The sequence below is a fragment of the Coregonus clupeaformis genome, chromosome 35 (assembly GCF_020615455.1).
Source record: "Coregonus clupeaformis isolate EN_2021a chromosome 35, ASM2061545v1, whole genome shotgun sequence".
NCBI classification, from domain to species: Eukaryota; Metazoa; Chordata; class Actinopteri; order Salmoniformes; family Salmonidae; genus Coregonus; species Coregonus clupeaformis.
The window spans coordinates 33,173,026-33,194,204 of NC_059226.1; the positions used below are offsets into that span (position 1 = coordinate 33,173,026).

General features: G+C 42.1%; 1 protein-coding gene across 1 annotated transcript in view; it reads left to right on the forward strand.

Annotated features, from left to right (window-relative positions):
* LOC121551848 (medium-chain acyl-CoA ligase ACSF2, mitochondrial-like) overlaps positions 1-21,179 on the forward strand; it is a gene marked incomplete at its 5' end in the record, with an annotated part of 55,622 nt that overhangs the window by 25,080 nt on the left and 9,363 nt on the right. The window contains 2 exons of the mRNA XM_045210711.1: positions 15,984-16,079; positions 16,423-16,571. Of these exons, the coding sequence (XP_045066646.1) occupies positions 15,984-16,079; positions 16,423-16,571 (245 nt within the window). The remainder of the gene's footprint in view (positions 1-15,983; positions 16,080-16,422; positions 16,572-21,179) is intronic.

The following is a 21,179-nucleotide window of genomic DNA, read 5'->3' on the forward strand; positions in this document are numbered from 1 at the left end:
CAACAGTATTAGTCTGTCTGATATCTACTGGTCTGTAGGGAACAACAGTATTAGTCTCTCTGATGTCTACTGGTCTGTAGGGAAGAACAGTATTAGTCTGTCTGGTGTCTACTGGTTTGTAGGGAACAACAGTATTAGTCTGTCTTATATCTACTGGTCTGTAGGGAACAACAATATTAGTCAGTCTGAGGTCTACTGGTTTGTAGGGAACAACAGCATTAGTCTGTCTCTCTGATGTCTACTGGTCTGTAGGGAACAACAGTATTAGTCTGTCTGATATCTACTGGTCTGTAGGGAACAACAGTATTAGTCTGTCTGATATCTACTGGTCTGTAGGGAACAACAGTATTAGTCTGTCTCTCTGATATCTACTGGTCTGTAGGGAACAACAGTATTAGTATGTCTGATATCTACTGGTCTGTAGGGAACAACAATATTAGTCTGTCTCTGATATCTACTGGTCTGTAGGGAACAACAGTATTAGTCTGTCTGATGTCTACTGGTCTGTAGGGAACAACAGTATTAGTCTGTCTGATGTCTACTGGTCTGTAGGGAACAACAGTATTAGTCTGTCTGATATCTACTGGTCTGTAGGGAACAACAGTATTAGTCTGTCTGATGTCTACTGGTCTGTAGGGAACAACAGTATTAGTCTGTCTGATATCTACTGGTCTGTAGGGAACAACAGTATTAGTCTGTCTCTCGATATCTACTGGTCTGTAGGGAACAACAGTATTAGTCTGTCTGATATCTACTGGTCTGTAGGGAACAACAGTATTAGTCTGTCTCTCTGATATCTACTGGTCTGTAGGGAACAACAGTATTAGTATGTCTGATATCTACTGGTCTGTAGGGAACAACAGTATTAGTCTGTCTCTCTGATATCTACTGGTCTGTAGGGAACAACAGTATTAGTCTGTCTGATATCTACTGGTCTGTAGTAAACAACAGTATTAGTCTGTGTCTCTGATGTCTACTGGTCTGTAGGGAACAACAGTATTAGTCTATCTGATGTCTACTGGTCTGTAGGGAACAACAGTATTAGTCTGTCTGATGTCTACTGGTCTGTAGGGAACAACAGTATTAGTCTGTCTGATGTCTACTGGTCTGTAGGGAACAACAGTATTAGTCTGTCTCTCTGATGTCTACTGGTCTGTAGGGAACAACAGTATTAGTCTGTGTGATATCTACTGGTCTGTAGGGAACAACAGTATTAGTCTGTCGGGACCGTATTAGTCTGTAGGGAACAACAGTATTAGTCTGTCTGATATCTACTGGTCTGTAGGGAACAACAGTATTAGTCTCTCTCTCTGATGTCTACTGGTCTGTAGGGAACAACAGTATTAGTCTGTGTGATATCTACTGGTCTGTAGGGAACAACAGTATTAGTCTGTAGGGAACAACAGTATTAGTCTGGCTGATATCTACTGGTCTGTAGGGAACAACAGTATTAGTATGTCTGATATCTACTGGTCTGTAGGGAACAACAGTATTAGTCTGTCTGATGTCTACTGGTCTGTAGGGAACAACAGTATTAGTCTGTCTGATATCTACTGGTCTGTAGGGAACAACAGTATTAGTCTGTCTGATATCTACTGGTCTGTAGGGAACAACAGTATTAGTCTGTCTGATGTCTACTGGTCTGTAGGGAACAACAGTATTAGTCTGTCTGATATCTACTGGTCTGTAGGGAACAACAGTATTAGTCTGTCTGATATCTACTGGTCTGTAGGGAACAACAGTATTAGTCTGTCTGATGTCTACTGGTCTGTAGGGAACAACAGTATTAGTCTCTCTGATATCTACTGGTCTGTAGGGAAGAACAGTATTAGTCTGTCTGATGTCTACTGGTCTGTAGGGAACAACAGTATTAGTCTGTCTTATATCTACTGGTCTGTAGGGAACAACAATATTAGTCAGTCTGAGGTCTACTGGTTTGTAGGGAACAACAGCATTAGTCTGTCTCTCTGATGTCTACTGGTCTGTAGGGAACAACAGTATTAGTCTGTCTGATATCTACTGGTCTGTAGGGGAACAACAGTATTAGTCAGTCTGATGTCTACTGGTCTGTAGGGAACAACAGTATTAGTCTGTCTGATGTCTACTGGTTTGTAGGGAACAACAGTATTAGTATGTCTGATATATACTTGTCTGTAGGGAACAACAGTATTAGTCTGTCTGATATCTACTGGTCTGTAGGGAACAACAGTATTAGTCAGTCTGATGTCTACTGGTCTGTAGGGATCAACAATATTAGTCTGTCTGATGTCTACTGGTCTGTAGGGAACAACAGTATTAGTCTGTCTGATATCTACTGGTCTGTAGGGAACAACAGTATTAGTCTGTCTGATATCTACTGGTCTGTAGGGAACAACAGTATTAGTCTGTCTGATGTCTACTGGTCTGTAGCGAACAACAGTATTAGTCTGTCTGATATCTACTGGTCTGTAGGGAACAACAGTATTAGTCTGTGTCTCTGATGTCTACTGGTCTGTAGGGAACAACAGTATTAATCTGTCTGATATCTACTGGTCTGTAGGGAACAACAGTATTAGTCTGTCTGATGTCTACTGGTCTGTAGGGAACAACAGTACTAGTCTGTCTGATGTCTACTGGTCTGTAGGGAACAACAGAATTAGTCTCTCTGATGTCTACTGGTCTGTAGGGAACAACAGTATTAGTCTGTCTGATATCTACTGGTCTGTAGGGAACAACAGTATTAGTCTGTGTGATATCTACTGGTCTGTAGGGAACAACAGTATTAGTCTGTCTGATATCTACTGGTCTGTAGGGAACAACAGTATTAGTCTGTCTGATATCTACTGGTCTGTAGGGAACAACAGTATTAGTCTGTCTGATGTCTACTGGTCTGTAGGGAACAACAGTATTAGTCTGTCTGATGTCTACTGGTCTGTAGGGAACAACAGTATTAGTCTGTCTGATATCTACTGGTCTGTAGGGAACAACAGTATTAGTCTGTCTGATATCTACTGGTCTGTAGGGAACAACAGTATTAGTCTGTCTGATGTCTACTGGTCTGTAGGGAACAACAGTATTAGTCTGTCTGATATCTACTGGTCTGTAGGGAACAACAGTATTAGTCTGTCTGATATCTACTGGTCTGTAGGGAACAACAGTATTAGTCTCTCTGATGTCTACTGGTTTGTAGGGAACAACAGTATTAGTCTGTCTTATATCTACTGGTCTGTAGGGAACAACAATATTAGTCAGTCTGAGGTCTACTGGTCTGTAGGGAACAACAGCATTAGTCTGTCTCTCTGATGTCTACTGGTCTGTAGGGAACAACAGTATTAGTCTGTCTGATATCTACTGGTCTGTAGGGAACAACAGTATTAGTCAGTCTGATGTCTACTGGTCTGTAGCGAACAACAGTATTAGTCTGTCTGATATCTACTGGTCTGTAGGGAACAACAGTATTAGTCTGTGTCTCTGATGTCTACTGGTCTGTAGGGAACAACAGTATTAGTCTGTCTGATGTCTACTGGTCTGTAGGGAACAACAGTATTAGTCAGTCTGATGTCTACTGGTCTGTAGGGAACAACAGTATTAGTCTGTCTGATATCTACTGGTCTGTAGGGAACAACAGTATTAGTCTGTCTGATATCTACTGGTCTGTAGGGAACAACAGTATTAGTCAGTCTGATGTCTACTGGTCTGTAGGGAACAACAGTACTAGTCAGTCTGATGTCTACTGGTCTGTAGGGAACAACAGTATTAGTCTCTCTGATGTCTACTGGTCTGTAGGGAACAACAGTATTAGTCTGTCTGATATCTACTGGTCTGTAGGGAACAACAGTATTAGTCTGTCTGATATCTACTGGTCTGTAGGGAACAACAGTATTAGTCTGTCTGATATCTACTGGTCTTTAGGGAACAACAGTATTAGTCTGTCTGATATCTACTGGTCTGTAGGGAACAACAGTATTAGTCTGTCTGATGTCTACTGGTCTGTAGGGAACAACAGTATTAGTCTGTCTGATGTCTACTGGTCTGTAGGGAACAACAGTATTAGTCTGTCTGATATCTACTGGTCTGTAGGGAACAACAGTATTAGTCTGTCTGATGTCTACTGGTCTGTAGGGAACAACAGTATTAGTCTGTCTGATATCTACTGGTCTGTAGGGAACAACAGTATTAGTCTGTCTGATATCTACTGGTCTGTAGGGAACAACAGTATTAGTCTGTGTGATATCTACTGGTCTGTAGGGAACAACAGTATTAGTCTGTGTGATATCTACTGGTCTGTAGGGAACAACAGTATTAGTCTGTCTGATATCTACTGGTCTGTAGGGAACAACAGTATTAGTCTGTCTGATGTCTACTGGTCTGTAGGGAACAACAGTATTAGTCTGTCTGATGTCTACTGGTCTGTAGGGAACAACAGTATTAGTCTGTCTGATATATACTGGTCTGTAGGGAACAACAGTATTAGTCTGTCTGATATCTACTGGTCTGTAGGGAACAACAGTATTAGTCTGTCTGATGTCTACTGGTCTGTAGGGAACAACAGTATTAGTCTGTCTGATATCTACTGGTCTGTAGGGAACAACAGTATTAGTCTGTCTGATATCTACTGGTCTGTAGGGAACAACAGTATTAGTCTCTCTGATGTCTACTGGTTTGTAGGGAACAACAGTATTAGTCTGTCTTATATCTACTGGTCTGTAGGGAACAACAATATTAGTCAGTCTGAGGTCTACTGGTTTGTAGGGAACAACAGCATTAGTCTGTCTCCTGATGTCTACTGGTCTGTAGGGAACAACAGTATTAGTCTGTCTGATATCTACTGGTCTGTAGGGAACAACAGTATTAGTCAGTCTGATGTCTACTGGTCTGTAGCGAACAACAGTATTAGTCTGTCTGATATCTACTGGTCTGTAGGGAACAACAGTATTAGTCTGTGTCTCTGATGTCTACTGGTCTGTAGGGAACAACAGTATTAATCTGTCTGATATCTACTGGTCTGTAGGGAACAACAGTATTAGTCAGTCTGATGTCTACTGGTCTGTAGGGAACAACAGTATTAGTCTGTCTGATATCTACTGGTCTGTAGGGAACAACAGTATTAGTCTGTCTGATATCTACTGGTCTGTAGGGAACAACAGTATTAGTCAGTCTGATGTCTACTGGTCTGTAGGGAACAACAGTACTAGTCAGTCTGATGTCTACTGGTCTGTAGGGAACAACAGAATTAGTCTCTCTGATGTCTACTGGTCTGTAGGGAACAACAGTATTAGTCTGTCTGATATCTACTGGTCTGTAGGGAACAACAGTATTAGTCTGTGTGATATCTACTGGTCTGTAGGGAACAACAGTATTAGTCTGTGTGATATCTACTGGTCTTTAGGGAACAACAGTATTAGTATGTCTGATATCTACTGGTCTGTAGGGAACAACAGTATTAGTCTGTCTGATGTCTACTGGTCTGTAGGGAACAACAGTATTAGTCTGTCTGATATCTACTGGTCTGTAGGGAACAACAGTATTAGTCTGTCTGATATCTACTGGTCTGTAGGGAACAACAGTATTAGTCTGTCTGATATCTACTGGTCTGTAGGGAACAACAGTATTAGTCTGTCTGATGTCTACTGGTCTGTAGGGAACAACAGTATTAGTCTGTCTGATATCTACTGGTCTGTAGGGAACAACAGTATTAGTCTGTCTGATATCTACTGGTCTGTAGGGAACAACAGTATTAGTCTGTCTGATATCTACTGGTCTGTAGGGAACAACAATATTAGTCTCTCTGATGTCTACTGGTCTGTAGGGAACAACAGTATTAGTCTGTCTTATATCTACTGGTCTGTAGGGAACAACAATATTAGTCAGTCTGAGGTCTACTGGTTTGTAGGGAACAACAGCATTAGTCTGTCTCTCTGATGTCTACTGGTCTGTAGGGAACAACAGTATTAGTCTGTCTGATATCTACTGGTCTGTAGGGAACAACAGTATTAGTCAGTCTGATGTCTACTGGTCTGTAGCGAACAACAGTATTAGTCTGTCTGATATCTACTGGTCTGTAGGGAACAACAGTATTAGTCTGTGTCTCTGATGTCTACTGGTCTGTAGGGAACAACAGTATTAATCTGTCTGATATCTACTGGTCTGTAGGGAACAACAGTATTAGTCTGTCTGATATCTACTGGTCTGTAGGGAACAACAGTACTAGTCTGTCTGATGTCTACTGGTCTGTAGGGAACAACAGAATTAGTCTCTCTGATGTCTACTGGTCTGTAGGGAACAACAGTATTAGTCTGTCTGATGTCTACTGGTCTGTAGGGAACAACAGTATTAGTCTGTGTGATATCTACTGGTCTGTAGGGAACAACAGTATTAGTCTGTCTGATATCTACTGGTCTGTAGGGAACAACAGTATTAGTCTGTCTGATATCTACTGGTCTGTAGGGAACAACAGTATTAGTCTGTCTGATGTCTACTGGTCTGTAGGGAACAACAGTATTAGTCTGTCTGATATCTACTGGTCTGTAGGGAACAACAGTATTAGTCTGTCTGATATCTACTGGTCTGTAGGGAACAACAGTATTAGTCTGTCTGATGTCTACTGGTCTGTAGGGAACAACAGTATTAGTCTGTCTGATGTCTACTGGTCTGTAGGGAACAACAGTATTAGTCTGTCTGATATCTACTGGTCTGTAGGGAACAACAGTATTAGTCTGTCTGATATCTACTGGTCTGTAGGGAACAACAGTATTAGTCTGTCTGATATCTACTGGTCTGTAGGGAACAACAGTATTAGTCTCTCTGATGTCTACTGGTTTGTAGGGAACAACAGTATAAGTCTGTGTCTCTGATATCTACTGGTCTGTAGGGAACAACAGTATTAGTCTGTCTGATGTCTACTGGTCTGTAGGGAACAACAGTATTAGTCAGTCTGATGTCTACTGGTCTGTAGGGAACAACAGTATTAGTCTGTCTCTCTGATGTCTACTGGTCTGTAGGGAACAACAGTATTAGTCTGTCTTATATCTACTGGTCTGTAGGGAACAACAATATTAGTCAGTCTGAGGTCTACTGGTTTGTAGGGAACAACAGCATTAGTCTGTCTCTCTGATGTCTACTGGTCTGTAGGGAACAACAGTATTAGTCTGTCTGATATCTACTGGTCTGTAGGGAACAACAGTATTAGTCAGTCTGATGTCTACTGGTCTGTAGGGAACAACAGTATTAGTCTGTCTGATGTCTATTGGTTTGTAGGGAACAACAGTATTAGTATATCTGATATATACTGGTCTGTAGGGAACAACAGTATTAGTCTGTCTGATATCTACTGGTCTGTAGGGAACAACAGTATTAGTCAGTCTGATGTCTACTGGTCTGTAGGGATAAACAATATTAGTATGTCTGATGTCTACTGGTCTGTAGGGAACAACAGTATTAGTCTGGCTGATATCTACTGGTCTGTAGGGAACAACAGTATTAGTATGTCTGATATCTACTGGTCTGTAGGGAACAACAGTATTAGTCTGTCTGATGTCTACTGGTCTGTAGCGAACAACAGTATTAGTCTGTCTGATATCTACTGGTCTGTAGGGAACAACAGTATTAGTCTGTGTCTCTGATGTCTACTGGTCTGTAGGGAACAACAGTATTAATCTGTCTGATATCTACTGGTCTGTAGGGAACAACAGTATTAGTCAGTCTGATGTCTACTGGTCTGTAGGGAACAACAGTACTAGTCAGTCTGATGTCTACTGGCTGGTGGGAACAACAGAATTAGTCTCTCTGATGTCTACTGGTCTGTAGGGAACAACAGTATTAGTCTGTCTGATATCTACTGGTCTGTAGGGAACAACAGTATTAGTCTGTTTGATATCTACTGGTCTGTAGGGAACAACAGTATTAGTCTGTGTGATATCTACTGGTCTGTAGGGAACAACAGTATTATTCTGTCTGATATCTACTGGTCTGTAGGGAACAACAGTATTAGTCTGTCTCTCTGATGTCTACTGGTCTGTAGGGAAGAACAGTATTAGTCTGTCTCTCTGGTGTCTACTGGTCTGTAGGGAACAACAGTATTAGTCTGTCTGGTGTCTACTGGTCTGTAGGGAACAACAGTATTAGTATGTCTTATATCTACTGGTCTGTAGGGAACAACAATATTAGTCTGTCTGATATCTACTGGTCTGTAGGGAACACCAGTATTAGTCTGTCTGATATCTACTGGTCTGTAGGGAACAACAGTATTAGTCAGTCTGATGTCTACTGGTCTGTAGGGAACAACAGTATTAGTCTGTGTCTCTGATGTCTACTGGTCTGTAGGGAACAACAGTATTAGTCTGTCTGATATATACTGGTCTGTAGGGAACAACAGTATTAGTCTGTCTGATATCTACTGGTCTGTAGGGAACACCAGTATTAGTCTGTCTGATGTCTATTGGTCTGTAGGGAACAACAGTATTAGTCTCTCTGATGTCTACTGGTCTGTAGGGAACAACAGTATTAGTATGTCTGATATCTACTGGTCTGTAGGGAACAACAGTATTAGTCTGTCTGATATCTACTGGTCTGTAGGGAACAACAGTATTAGTCTCTCTGATGTCTACTGGTCTGTAGGGAAGAACAGTATTAGTCTGTCTCTCTGGTGTCTACTGGTCTGTAGGGAACAACAGTATTAGTCTGTCTGATATCTACTGGTCTGTAGGGAACAACAGTATTAGTCTGTCTGGTGTCTACTGGTCTGTAGGGAACAACAGTATTAGTCTGTCTGATGTCTACTGGTCTGTAGGGAACAACAGTATTAGTCTGTCTGATATCTACTGGTCTGTAGTAAACAACAGTATTAGTCTGTCTGATATCTACTGGTCTGTAGGGAACAACAGTATTAGTCTGTCTGGTGTCTACTGGTCTGTAGGGAACAACAGTATTAGTCTGTCTGATATCTACTGGTCTGTAGGGAACAACAGTATTAGTCTGTCTGATATCTACTGGTCTGTAGGGAACAACAGTATTAGTCTGTCTCTCTGATGTCTACTGGTCTGTAGGGAACAAAAGTATTAGTCTGTCTTATATCTACTGGTCTGTAGGGAACAACAATATTAGTCAGTCTGATATCTACTGGTCTGTAGGGAACAACAGTATTAGTCTGTCTTATATCTACTGGTCTGTAGGGAACAACAATATTAGTCAGTCTGAGGTCTACTGGTTTGTAGGGAACAACAGCATTAGTCTGTCTCTCTGATGTCTACTGGTCTGCAGGGAACAACAGTATTAGTCTGTCTTATATCTACTGGTCTGTAGGGAACAACAGTATTAGTCTGTCTGATGTCTACTGGTCTGTAGGGAACCACAGTATTAGTCTGTCTGATGTCTACTGGTCTGTAGGGATACAACAGTATTAGTATGTCTGATGTCTACTGGTCTGTAGTAAACAACAGTATTAGTCTGTCTGATGTCTACTGGTCTGTAGGGAACAACAGTATTAGTTGTGCTGATGTCTACTGGTCTGTAGGGAACAACAGTATTAGTCTGTCTGATGTCTACTGGTCTGTAGGGAACAACAGTATTAGTCTGTCTGATATCTACTGGTCTGTAGGGAACAACAGTATTAGTCTGTTTCTGATGTCTACTGGTCTGTAGGGAAACAACAGTATTAATCTGTCTGATATCTACTGGTCTGTAGGGAACAACAGTATTAGTCAGTCTGATGTCTACTGGTCTGTAGGGAACAACAGTACTAGTCAGTCTGATGTCTACTGGCTGGTGGGAACAACAGAATTAGTCTCTCTGATGTCTACTGGCCTGTAGGGAACAACAGTATTAGTCTGTCTGATGTCTACTGGTCTGTAGGGAACAACAGTATTAGTCTGTCTGATATCTACTGGTCTGTAGGGAACAACAGTATTAGTCTGTCTGATGTCTACTGGTCTGTAGGGAACAACAGTATTAGTCTGTCTGATATCTACTGGTCTGTAGGGAACAACAGTATTAGTCTGTCTCTCTGATGTCTACTGGTCTGTAGGGAAGAACAGTATTAGTCTGTCTCTCTGGTGTCTACTGGTCTGTAGGGAACAACAGTATTAGTCTGTCTGGTGTCTACTGGTCTGTAGGGAACAACAGTATTAGTCTGTCTCTATATCTACTGGTCTGTAGGGAACAACAATATTAGTCTGTGTCTCTGATGTCTACTGGTCTGTAGGGAACACCAGTATTAGTCTGTCTCGATATCAACTGGTCTGTAGGGAACAACAGTATTAGTCTTTCTGATATCTACTGGTCTGTAGGGAACAACAGTATTAGTCTGTCTGATATCTACTGGTCTGTAGGGAACAACAGTATTAGTCAGTCTGATGTCTACTGGTCTGTAGGGAACAACAGTATTAGTCTGTTTCTGATGTCTACTGGTCTGTAGGGAACAACAGTATTAGTCTGTCTGATATATACTGGTCTGTAGGGAACAACAGTATTAGTCTGTCTGATATCTACTGGTCTGTAGGGAACACCAGTATTAGTCTGTCTGATGTCTATTGGTCTGTAGGGAACAACAGTATTAGTCTCTCTGATGTCTACTGGTCTGTAGGGAACAACAGTATTAGTATGTCTGATATCTACTGGTCTGTAGGGAACAACAGTATTAGTCTGTCTGATATCTACTGGTCTGTAGGGAACAACAGTATTAGTCTCTCTGATGTCTACTGGTCTGTAGGGAAGAACAGTATTAGTCTGTCTCTCTGGTGTCTACTGGTCTGTAGGGAACAACAGTATTAGTCTGTCTGATATCTACTGGTCTGTAGGGAACAACAGTATTAGTCTGTCTGGTGTCTACTGGTCTGTAGGGAACAACAGTATTAGTCTGTCTGATGTCTACTGGTCTGTAGGGAACAACAGTATTAGTCTGTCTGATATCTACTGGTCTGTAGTAAACAACAGTATTAGTCTGTCTGATATCTACTGGTCTGTAGGGAAAAACAGTATTAGTCTGTCTGGTGTCTACTGGTCTGTAGGGAACAACAGTATTAGTCTGTCTGATATCTACTGGTCTGTAGGGAACAACAGTATTAGTCTGTCTGATATCTACTGGTCTGTAGGGAACAACAGTATTAGTCTGTCTCTCTGATGTCTACTGGTCTGTAGGGAACAAAAGTATTAGTCTGTCTTATATCTACTGGTCTGTAGGGAACAACAATATTAGTCAGTCTGATATCTACTGGTCTGTAGGGAACAACAGTATTAGTCTGTCTTATATCTACTGGTCTGTAGGGAACAACAATATTAGTCAGTCTGAGGTCTACTGGTTTGTAGGGAACAACAGCATTAGTCTGTCTCTCTGATGTCTACTGGTCTGCAGGGAACAACAGTATTAGTCTGTCTTATATCTACTGGTCTGTAGGGAACAACAGTATTAGTCTGTCTGATGTCTACTGGTCTGTAGGGAACAACAGTATTAGTCTGTCTGATGTCTATTGGTTTGTAGGGAACAACAGTATTAGTATATCTGATATATACTGGTCTGTAGGGAACAACAGTATTAGTCTGTCTGATGTCTACTGGTCTGTAGGGAACAACAGTATTAGTCTGTGCTCTGATGTCTACTGGTCTGTAGGGATCAACAGTATTAGTCTGTCTGATGTCTACTGGTCTGTAGGGAACAACAGTATTAGTCTGTCTGATATCTACTGGTCTGTAGGGAACAACAGTATTAGTCTGTCTGATGTCTACTGGTCTGTAGGGAACAACAGTATTAGTCTGTCTGATGTCTACTGGTCTGTAGCGAACAACAGTATTAGTCTGTCTGATATCTACTGGTCTGTAGGGAACAACAGTATTAGTCTGTTCCTGATGTCTACTGGTCTGTAGGGAACAACAGTATTAGTCTGTCTGATATCTACTGGTCTGTAGGGAACAACAGTATTAGTCTGTCTGATGTCTACTGGTCTGTAGGGAACAACAGTACTAGTCTGTCTGATGTCTACTGGTCTGGTGGGAACAACAGAATTAGTCTCTCTGATGTCTACTGGTCTGTAGGGAACAACAGTATTAGTCTGTCTGATATCTACTGGTCTGTAGGGAACAACAGTATTAGTCTGTGTCTCGATATCTACTGGTCTGTAGGGAACAACAGTATTAGTCTGTGTCTCGATATCTACTGGTCTGTAGGGAACAACAGTATTATTCTGTCTGATATCTACTGGTCTGTAGGGAACAACAGTATTAGTCTGTCTCTCTGATGTCTACTGGTCTGTAGGGAACAACAGTATTAGTCTGTCTCTCTGGTGTCTACTGGTCTGTAGGGAACAACAGTATTAGTCTGTCTTGATATCTACTGGTCTGTAGGGAACAACAGTATTAGTATGTCTTATATCTACTGGTCTGTAGGGAACAACAATATTAGTCTGTCTGATATCTACTGGTCTGTAGGGAACACCAGTATTAGTCTGTCTGATATCAACTGGTCTGTAGGGAACAACAATATTAGTCTCTCTGATGTCTACTGGTCTGTAGGGAACACCAGTATTAGTCTGTCTGATATCTACTGGTCTGTAGGGAACAACAGTATTAGTCCGTCTGATGTCTACTGGTCTGTAGGGAACAACAGTATTAGTCTGTCTGATGTCTACTGGTCTGTAGGGAACAACAGTATTAGTCTGTCTGATATATACTGGTCTGTAGGGAACAACAGTATTAGTCTGTCTGATATCTACTGGTCTGTAGGGAACACCAGTATTAGTCTGTCTGATGTCTATTGGTCTGTAGGGAACAACAGTATTAGTCTCTCTGATGTCTACTGGTCTGTAGGGAACAACAGTATTAGTCTGTCTGATATCTACTGGTCTGTAGGGAACAACAGTATTAGTCTGTCTGATATCTACTGGTCTGTAGGGAACAACAGTATTAGTCTCTCTGATGTCTACTGGTCTGTAGGGAAGAACAGTATAAGTCTGTCTCTCTGATGTCTACTGGTCTGTAGGGAACAACAGTATTAGTCTGTCTGATATCTACTGGTCTGTAGGGAACAACAGTATTAGTCTGTCTGGTGTCTACTGGTCTGTAGGGAACAACAGTATTAGTCTGTCTGATGTCTACTGGTCTGTAGGGAACAACAGTATTAGTCTGTCTGATATCTACTGGTCTGTAGTAAACAACAGTATTAGTCTGTCTGATATCTACTGGTCTGTAGGGAACAACAGTATTAGTCTGTCTGGTGTCTACTGGTCTGTAGGGAACAACAGTATTAGTCTGTCTGATATCTACTGGTCTGTAGGGAACAACAGTATTAGTCTGTCTGATATCTACTGGTCTGTAGGGAACAACAGTATTAGTCTGTCTCTCTGATGTCTACTGGTCTGTAGGGAACAACAGTATTAGTCTGTCTTATATCTACTGGTCTGTAGGGAACAACAATATTAGTCAGTCTGATATCTACTGGTCTGTAGGGAACAACAGTATTAGTCTGTCTTATATCTACTGGTCTGTAGGGAACAACAATATTAGTCAGTCTGAGGTCTACTGGTTTGTAGGGAACAACAGCATTAGTCTGTCTCTCTGATGTCTACTGGTCTGCAGGGAACAACAGTATTAGTCTGTCTTATATCTACTGGTCTGTAGGGAACAACAGTATTAGTCTGTCTGATGTCTACTGGTCTGTAGGGAACAACAGTATTAGTCTGTCTGATATATACTGGTCTGTAGGGAACAACAGTATTAGTCAGTCTGATATCTACTGGTCTGTAGTAAACAACAGTATTAGTCTGTCTGATGTCTACTGGTCTGTAGGGAACAACAGTATTAGTCTGTGTCTCTGATGTCTACTGATCTGTAGGGAACAACAGTATTAGTCTGTCTGATGTCTACTGGTCTGTAGGGAACAACAGTATTAGCCTGTCTGATATCTACTGGTCTGTAGGGAACAACAGTATTAGTCTGTCTGATGTCTACTGGTCTGTAGGGAACAACAGTATTAGCCTGTCTGATATCTACTGGTCTGTAGGGAACAACAGTATTAGTCTGTCTGATATCTACTGGTCTGTAGGGAACAACAGTATTAGTCTGTCTGATATCTACTGGCCTGTAGGGAACAACAGTATTAGTATGTCTGATGTCTACTGGTCTGTAGGGAACAACAGTATTAGTCTGTCTGATGTCTACTGGTCTGTAGGGAACAACAGTATTAGTCTGTCTGATGTTTACTGGTCTGTAGGGAACAACAGTATTAGTCAGTCTGATGTCTACTGGTCTGTAGGGAACAACAGTATTAGTCTGTGTCTCTGATGTTTACTGGTCTGTAGGGAACAACAGTATTAGTCTGTGTCTCTGATGTTTACTGGTCTGTAGGGAACAACAGTATTAGTCTGTCTGGTGTCTACTGGTCTGTAGGGAACAACAGTATTAGTCTGTCTCTCTGATATCTACTGGTCTGTAGGGAACAACAGTATTAGTCTGTGTCTCTGATGTTTACTGGTCTGTAGGGAACAACAGTATTAGTCTGTCTCTCTGATATCTACTGGTCTGTAGGGAACAACAGTATTAGTCTGTCTGATATCTACTGGTCTGTAGGGAACAACAGTATTAGTCTGTCTGATATCTACTGGTCTGTAGGGAACAACAGTATTAGTCTGTCTGATGTCTACTGGTCTGTAGGGAACAACAGTATTAGTCTGTCTCTCTGATATCTACTGGTCTGTAGGGAACAACAGTATTAGTCTGTCTGATATCTACTGGTCTGTAGGGAACAACAGTATTAGTCTGTCTGATATCTACTGGTCTGTAGGGAACAACAGTATTAGTCTGTCTGATATCTACTGGTCTGTAGGGAACAACAGTATTAGTCTGTCTGATATCTACTGGTCTGTAGGGAACAACAGTATTAGTCTGTCTGATGTCTACTGGTCTGTAGGGAACAACAGTATTAGTCTGTCTGATGTCTACTGGTCTGTAGGGAACAACAGTATTAGTCTGTCTGATATCTACTGGTCTGTAGGAAACAACAGTATTAGTCTGTCTGATGTCTACTGGTCTGTAGGGAACAACAGTATTAGTCTGTCTGATATCTACTGGTCTGTAGGGAACAACAGTATTAGTCTGTCTGATATCTACTGGTCTGTAGGGAACAACAGTATTAGTCTGTCTGATATCTACTGGTCTGTAGGGAACAACAGTATTAGTCTGTCTCTGATGTCTACTGGTCTGTAGGGAACAACAGTATTAGTCTGTCTTATATCTACTGGTCTGTAGGGAACAACAATATTAGTCAGTCTGATATCTACTGGTCTGTAGGAACAACAGTATTAGTCTGTCTCTTATATCTACTGGTCTGTAGGGAACAACAATATTAGTCAGTCTGAGGTCTACTGGTTTGTAGGGAACAACAGCATTAGTCTGTCTCTCTGATGTCTACTGGTCTGCAGGGAACAACAGTATTAGTCTGTCTTATATCTACTGGTCTGTAGGGAACAACAGTATTAGTCTGTCTGATATCTACTGGTCTGTAGGGAACAACAGTATTAGTCTGTCTGATATCTACTGGTCTGTAGGGAACAACAGTATTAGTCTGTCTGATATCTACTGGTCTGTAGGGAACAACAGTATTAGTCTGTCTGATGTCTACTGGTCTGTAGGGAACAACAGTATTAGTCTGTCTCTCTGATGTCTACTGGTCTGTAGGGAACAACAGTATTAGTCTGTCTGATGTCTACTGGTCTGTAGGGAATAACAGTATTAGCCTGTCTGATATCTACTGGTCTGTAGGGAACAACAGTATTAGTCTGTCTGATGTCTACTGGTCTGTAGGGAACAACAGTAGTAGTCTGTCTGATATCTACTGGTCTGTAGGGAACAACAGTATTAGTCTGTCTGATATCTACTGGTCTGTAGGGAACAACAGTATTAGTCTGTCTCTCTGATGTCTACTGGTCTGTAGGGAACAACAGTATTAGTATATCTGATGTCTACTGGTCCATAGGGAACAAAAGTATTAGCCTCTCTCTCTGATGTCTACTGTTGTTTAGGGAACAACAGGAAGTCCTAAAGGTGCCACCCTCTCCCACCATAACATCGTCAACAATGCCTATTTCGTAAGTCTACGGATGGGATTCAACTGGAGGGTCAGTGGATCCATGTAGTCTCTCTCTCTCTCTCTCTCTCTCTCTCTGTCAGTCTCTCTCTCCCTCTTTCTCTCTCTCACCATCTTTCTCTCTCTCTCTCTCTCTCTCTCTCTCTCTCTCTCTCTGTCAGTCTCTCTCTCCCTCTCTCTCTCTCACCATCTTTCTCTCTCTCTCTCGCTCTCTCTCTCGTCTCTCTCTCTCTCTCTCTCTCTCTCTGTCAGTCGCTCTCGCGCTCTCTCTCTCTCTCTCTCTCTCTCTGTCTCTCTCTCTCTCTCGCTCATTTGCGCGCACACACACAGACATCTCTCTCTGTTAACCTCCGTATTACCTGCATCCCAATCAGACTATAAAAATGTGTGTTCCTGTACCTCTGTACCACTGCTTTGGCTCAGTGATAGGAGGGATGTGTATGGCACTGCATGGCATCACCCTGGTCTTCCCCTCTGCTGGGTACGACAGCCGTGCCAACCTGGAGGCCATCCAGAATGAAAGGTAGGTATTATGCCCTGAGACCAACCTAGAGGCTATTCAGAATGAAAGGTATGGTATATAGTAATGTCCACTAGGGGGCCCCATGACTCTTGACCAGGGGAGAACAATTGCCCCTCTCACTAAAGCCATGAAGTTCAAGGCTGACCGCGGTACTACAGGCATTGTTATAGTGAATAGGAAAATGTCAATCTTCGTGGTCAATCTTCGTGTAAATAGAAATCATGGTACCAATAATTGTTTCTATTACAGTTTTTCTCGATTGCTAAGACACATTTCTTGAAAGCTGCTCTCCTTTTCTCTTAACTGTGAACATAAAGCCCAATTTTCAAGCTACATTCACAAAACCTCAGACTCTTCTTGCAAAACCAAACTTTCACCTCAAAACAGTTCAATCTGTGCTCAAAACTGAACTATGTTGTCAAATCGTGCCCCGAGTCAATCAAAATAAAAAACACTACTGAACAGTCACTAAACACTACGTAGAAAAATAGAAAACACAATGCTCAGGACATGAAGCTGGAGAAATAAATGTTTATTGTTCACTGTAGGCTAAATGCATGTTGCAAAAAAAAAAACGGTGCATTTAGCACTTGTACAAAAAGACAAAACAGAAATCTTGTGCATTTACATGTAGCACTTGTAAAAACAAACAGAAATCTTATGCGTTTGCCACTTGTGTACAGTAAGCCCATGTAAAAATAAAGTACCAAAATATACAAATAAGTGCATTACTCAGCCACAGCATCATGTCTCCGTACTGGGTCAGGCCACAGGACTTCATCCACATCACAGGCCACATTTTGTCTGGCCAGGCAACGGGGGAAAAAACCCCTGGCAAGTCGTATCCAGACTTGGCATGCCTCCACACCTATGTCACCACAGGCAAGTCCCATGGCTTGCAGGAGATTTACCCTGGTGTAAGGTTGGCGTTCATATACCTTCCACCGCCATGAGGAGAAGAATTCTCAATGGGGTTTAGGAAAGGGGAGTACGGTGGAAGGCAAAGATTGATAAAACCTTGGTTCATATTGTACCACTCTCTAACCTGGAGGGCTCTGTGAAAACTCACATTGTCCCAAACAACAACATAGATGGGATGCTCATCCTGCTGCCCTAACAAAGCATCTCGCATGTGATTGAGGAAAATGAGGAGCTGGTGAGTGTTGTAGGGGCCCCAGGTTGGCATGATGGTGGACAACCCCATGATTGCTGATGGCAGCACATAATGTACATTGCCACCACGCTGCCCAGGAACACCAACAATGGCCCGATGGCCAATCACATTACGGCCTCTCCTTCTCCTTTTGGTGAGATTAAACCCAGCTTCATCCATGTAGATGTATTGATGGGGTCTTTCCATTGCATCCAGTTGAAAAACCCTCTGTAGAAATAGATATAGTTTTGTAAGTGATACGGAAAAAGTGATTTAGGCCACTACAGTAAATCACTATAGAGTAATCAACATTGAATGTGTCTGGATATATGCCAACCTGTACATACTGGAATCTTTGCTCTTTGACTCTGTCTGAGTTGCGATCAAAGGGCACTCTGTATAGCTGTTTCATGCGCAGTCTGTTGCGCTTGAGGACACGATCAACAGTAGAGAGGCTGACACTGTTGATACCCTCAAAATGTAAATGGTCCTCAATGATCTTCTGCTGAATTTCGCTCAGTTTAATGGCATTGTTCTCACGGACCATATCAACAATTAGGTCTCTTGGTGTGGGGAGAACATACCTGTCCTCCCACCCCCATGTGGCAGTCTTTCAATTCTACAAAAAGAGAACATGGAGTTACAAAAAATATACATGGAATACTAGGCCTACAAACAGTTAGACCAACCCTCCATTACAATACTACAGTACATTGGTACAGTGATGTACTGAAACATATATTCACTTACAGTATAGTGTGGTACAGTATATAGTATGTCATACAGTAATTGCTGTCAACATTTACATACTGTACTATAATGTCAAAAAAAGGTAATTACCTGTTCTCTTCTCTAAATCTTCGGATTATGGTGGACACAGTGAATCTACTGATGTTTGGTTGTACCCTTTGTCCAGCCTCCCTCATGTTCATACCATGGACAAGAACATGGTCAATCACAGTAGCTCTGATTTCATCAGATATTACTGTTCTTTGTCTTCGCTGACCACTTCGACCACCTCGACCTCCTCTCACACAAACTCTTCCTCTCAGATTTCTATCCATTGTAGGGCCTCACAAACCAGTGCTCTCTGAACTGGCTTACTGTATATGTTCCCTCACATCATTAGCCACAAGTGTGATCAATTTTGAGTTGTTGTGTTCAAGTGGTGATACCTGTGCTCTAATTGTGTTTGACTTTTGTCACCTGTGCTCACCATTATGCAGCACGGGTGCATCACAATGAAAATGTGTTGGCAAGTTGTGTCTAAACAGGTGAAAAGTGCTTATGGTTTTGCCAAAAGAGTGATTGATTCAATCAGTGGGTTCAGGCAACTGAGCATTTGGTTCAGACAATAGGGTTTAGTGTTTTAGCAATTGAGAAAAACTGTAAACCAGATTTATGTCCTTGAACCAATTATTTTAAAATCGTGCACACAGAAGTTATAAGGATTTAGTTGCTAATGGCAGCCTGTAGTACCCCGGTCGGCCTTCAACTTGAGAGACTCAATGAGAGGTGGCAGCACTGAGCTGGCCAGCAACGTCACCTCCTGGAGTAGCTCAAACTGTGCATGTTATGTATCCACGAGACACCATCTTAACCAACTTTATTTGGCTTCAGATGCGTTATTGAGTCTTCAAATAGGAATTAATGGTGTCACGTGATCGATGGCTTTGTCCATTCATATACAGTCATTGATCTTGATTCATACCAAAGGAACTCAGCATCAATAGTATGGGGATACCACTAAAGGAACTCAGCATCAATAGTATGGGGATACCACTAAAGAAACTCAGCATAAATGGTATGGAGATAGCACTAAAGAATCTCAGCATTAATGGTATGGAGATACCACTAAAGAAACTCAGCATTAATAGTATGTAGATACGACTAAAGGAACCAATGATGTGCAGTGCATTCGGAAGGTATTCAGACCCCTTGACTTTTTCCACATTTTGTTAAGTTACAGCTTTATTCTAAAATCGATTAAATAGTTAGTTTTTCTCATCAATCTACACATATTACCCCATAATGACAAAGCAAAAATAGGTTTTTAAAAATGTTTGCAAATGTATTAAAAATATCACATTCACATAAGTATTCAGACCCTTTACTCAGTACTTTGTTGAAGCACCTTTGGCAGCGATTACAGCCTCAAGTCTTCTTGGGAATGACGCGACAAGCTTGGCACTGTCACGGTTTCGGCCGAGGCTGCTCCTCCTCCTGGTTCGGGCAGGCTTCGGCGGTCGTCGTCCCCGGAGTACTAGCTGCCACCGATCTATGTTTCATGTTCGTTTGGTTTTGTCTTGATGTTGTACACCTGTGTCTTGTTAGTCCTCGTTAGTGTCCTATTTAGTTCTCGTTGTGTGTGTTTGTCTTTGTGTGTGATTGCTCTTCTGTTTTGTGTTGGAGCTACGTACTTCCCTCCAGTGTTTTGGAGAGGTTTTTCGCACATGTTAGTGCGCCGTTTGTTTGACGCCTGTGTGCGCCGTTATTTCGCCTTCGGGCTAATTGTGCTTATTTTCTACGTGAATATTGCACTAAAGTCTTTTGGACTGAGCTTCTGCGTCCTGCGCTTGATTCATGCACCACACCCACCTTCAGCACCCCTTGACAGGCACATTCAGAGACTTGTCCCAAAGCCACTCCTGCGTTGCCTTGGCTGTGTGCTTAGGGTCGTTGTCCGGTTGGATGGTGAACCTTTGCCGCAGTCTGAGGTCCTGAGCGCTCTGGAGCAGGTTTTCATCAAGGATCTCTCTGTACTTTGCTCCGTTCATCTTTCCCTCGATCCTGACTAGTCTCCCAGTCCCTGCCGCTGAAAAACATCCCCACAGCATGATGCTGCCACCCCCATGCTTCAACGAAGGGATGGTGCCAGGTTTCCTCCAGATGTGACACATGGCATTCAGGCCAATGAGTACAATCTTGGTTTCAACAGACCAGAGAATCTTGTTTCTCATGGTCTGAGAGTCCTTCAGGTGCCTTTTGGCAAACTCCAAGTGGGCTGTCATGTGCCTTTTACTGAGGAGTGGCTTCTGTCTGGCCACTCTACCATAAATGTCTTATTGGTGGAGTGCTGCAGAGATGGTTGTCCTTCTGGAAGATTCTCCCATCTCCACAGAGGAACTCTGAAGCTCTGTCAGAGTGACCATCGGGTTCTTGGTCACCTCCTTGACGAAGGCCCTTCTCCCCCGATTGCTCAGTTTTGCCGGGCAGCCAGCTCTGGGAAGAGTCTTGGTGGTTCCAAACTTCTTCCATTTAAGAATGGGGACCTTCAATGCTGCAGACATGTTTTGGTACCCTTCCCCAGATCTGTGCCTCGACACAATCCTGTCTCGGAGCTCTATGGACAATTCCTTCGACCTCATGGCTTGGATTTTGCTCTGACATGCACTGTCAACTGGGACCTTATACAGACAGGTGTGTGCCTTTCCAAATAATGTCCAATCAATTGA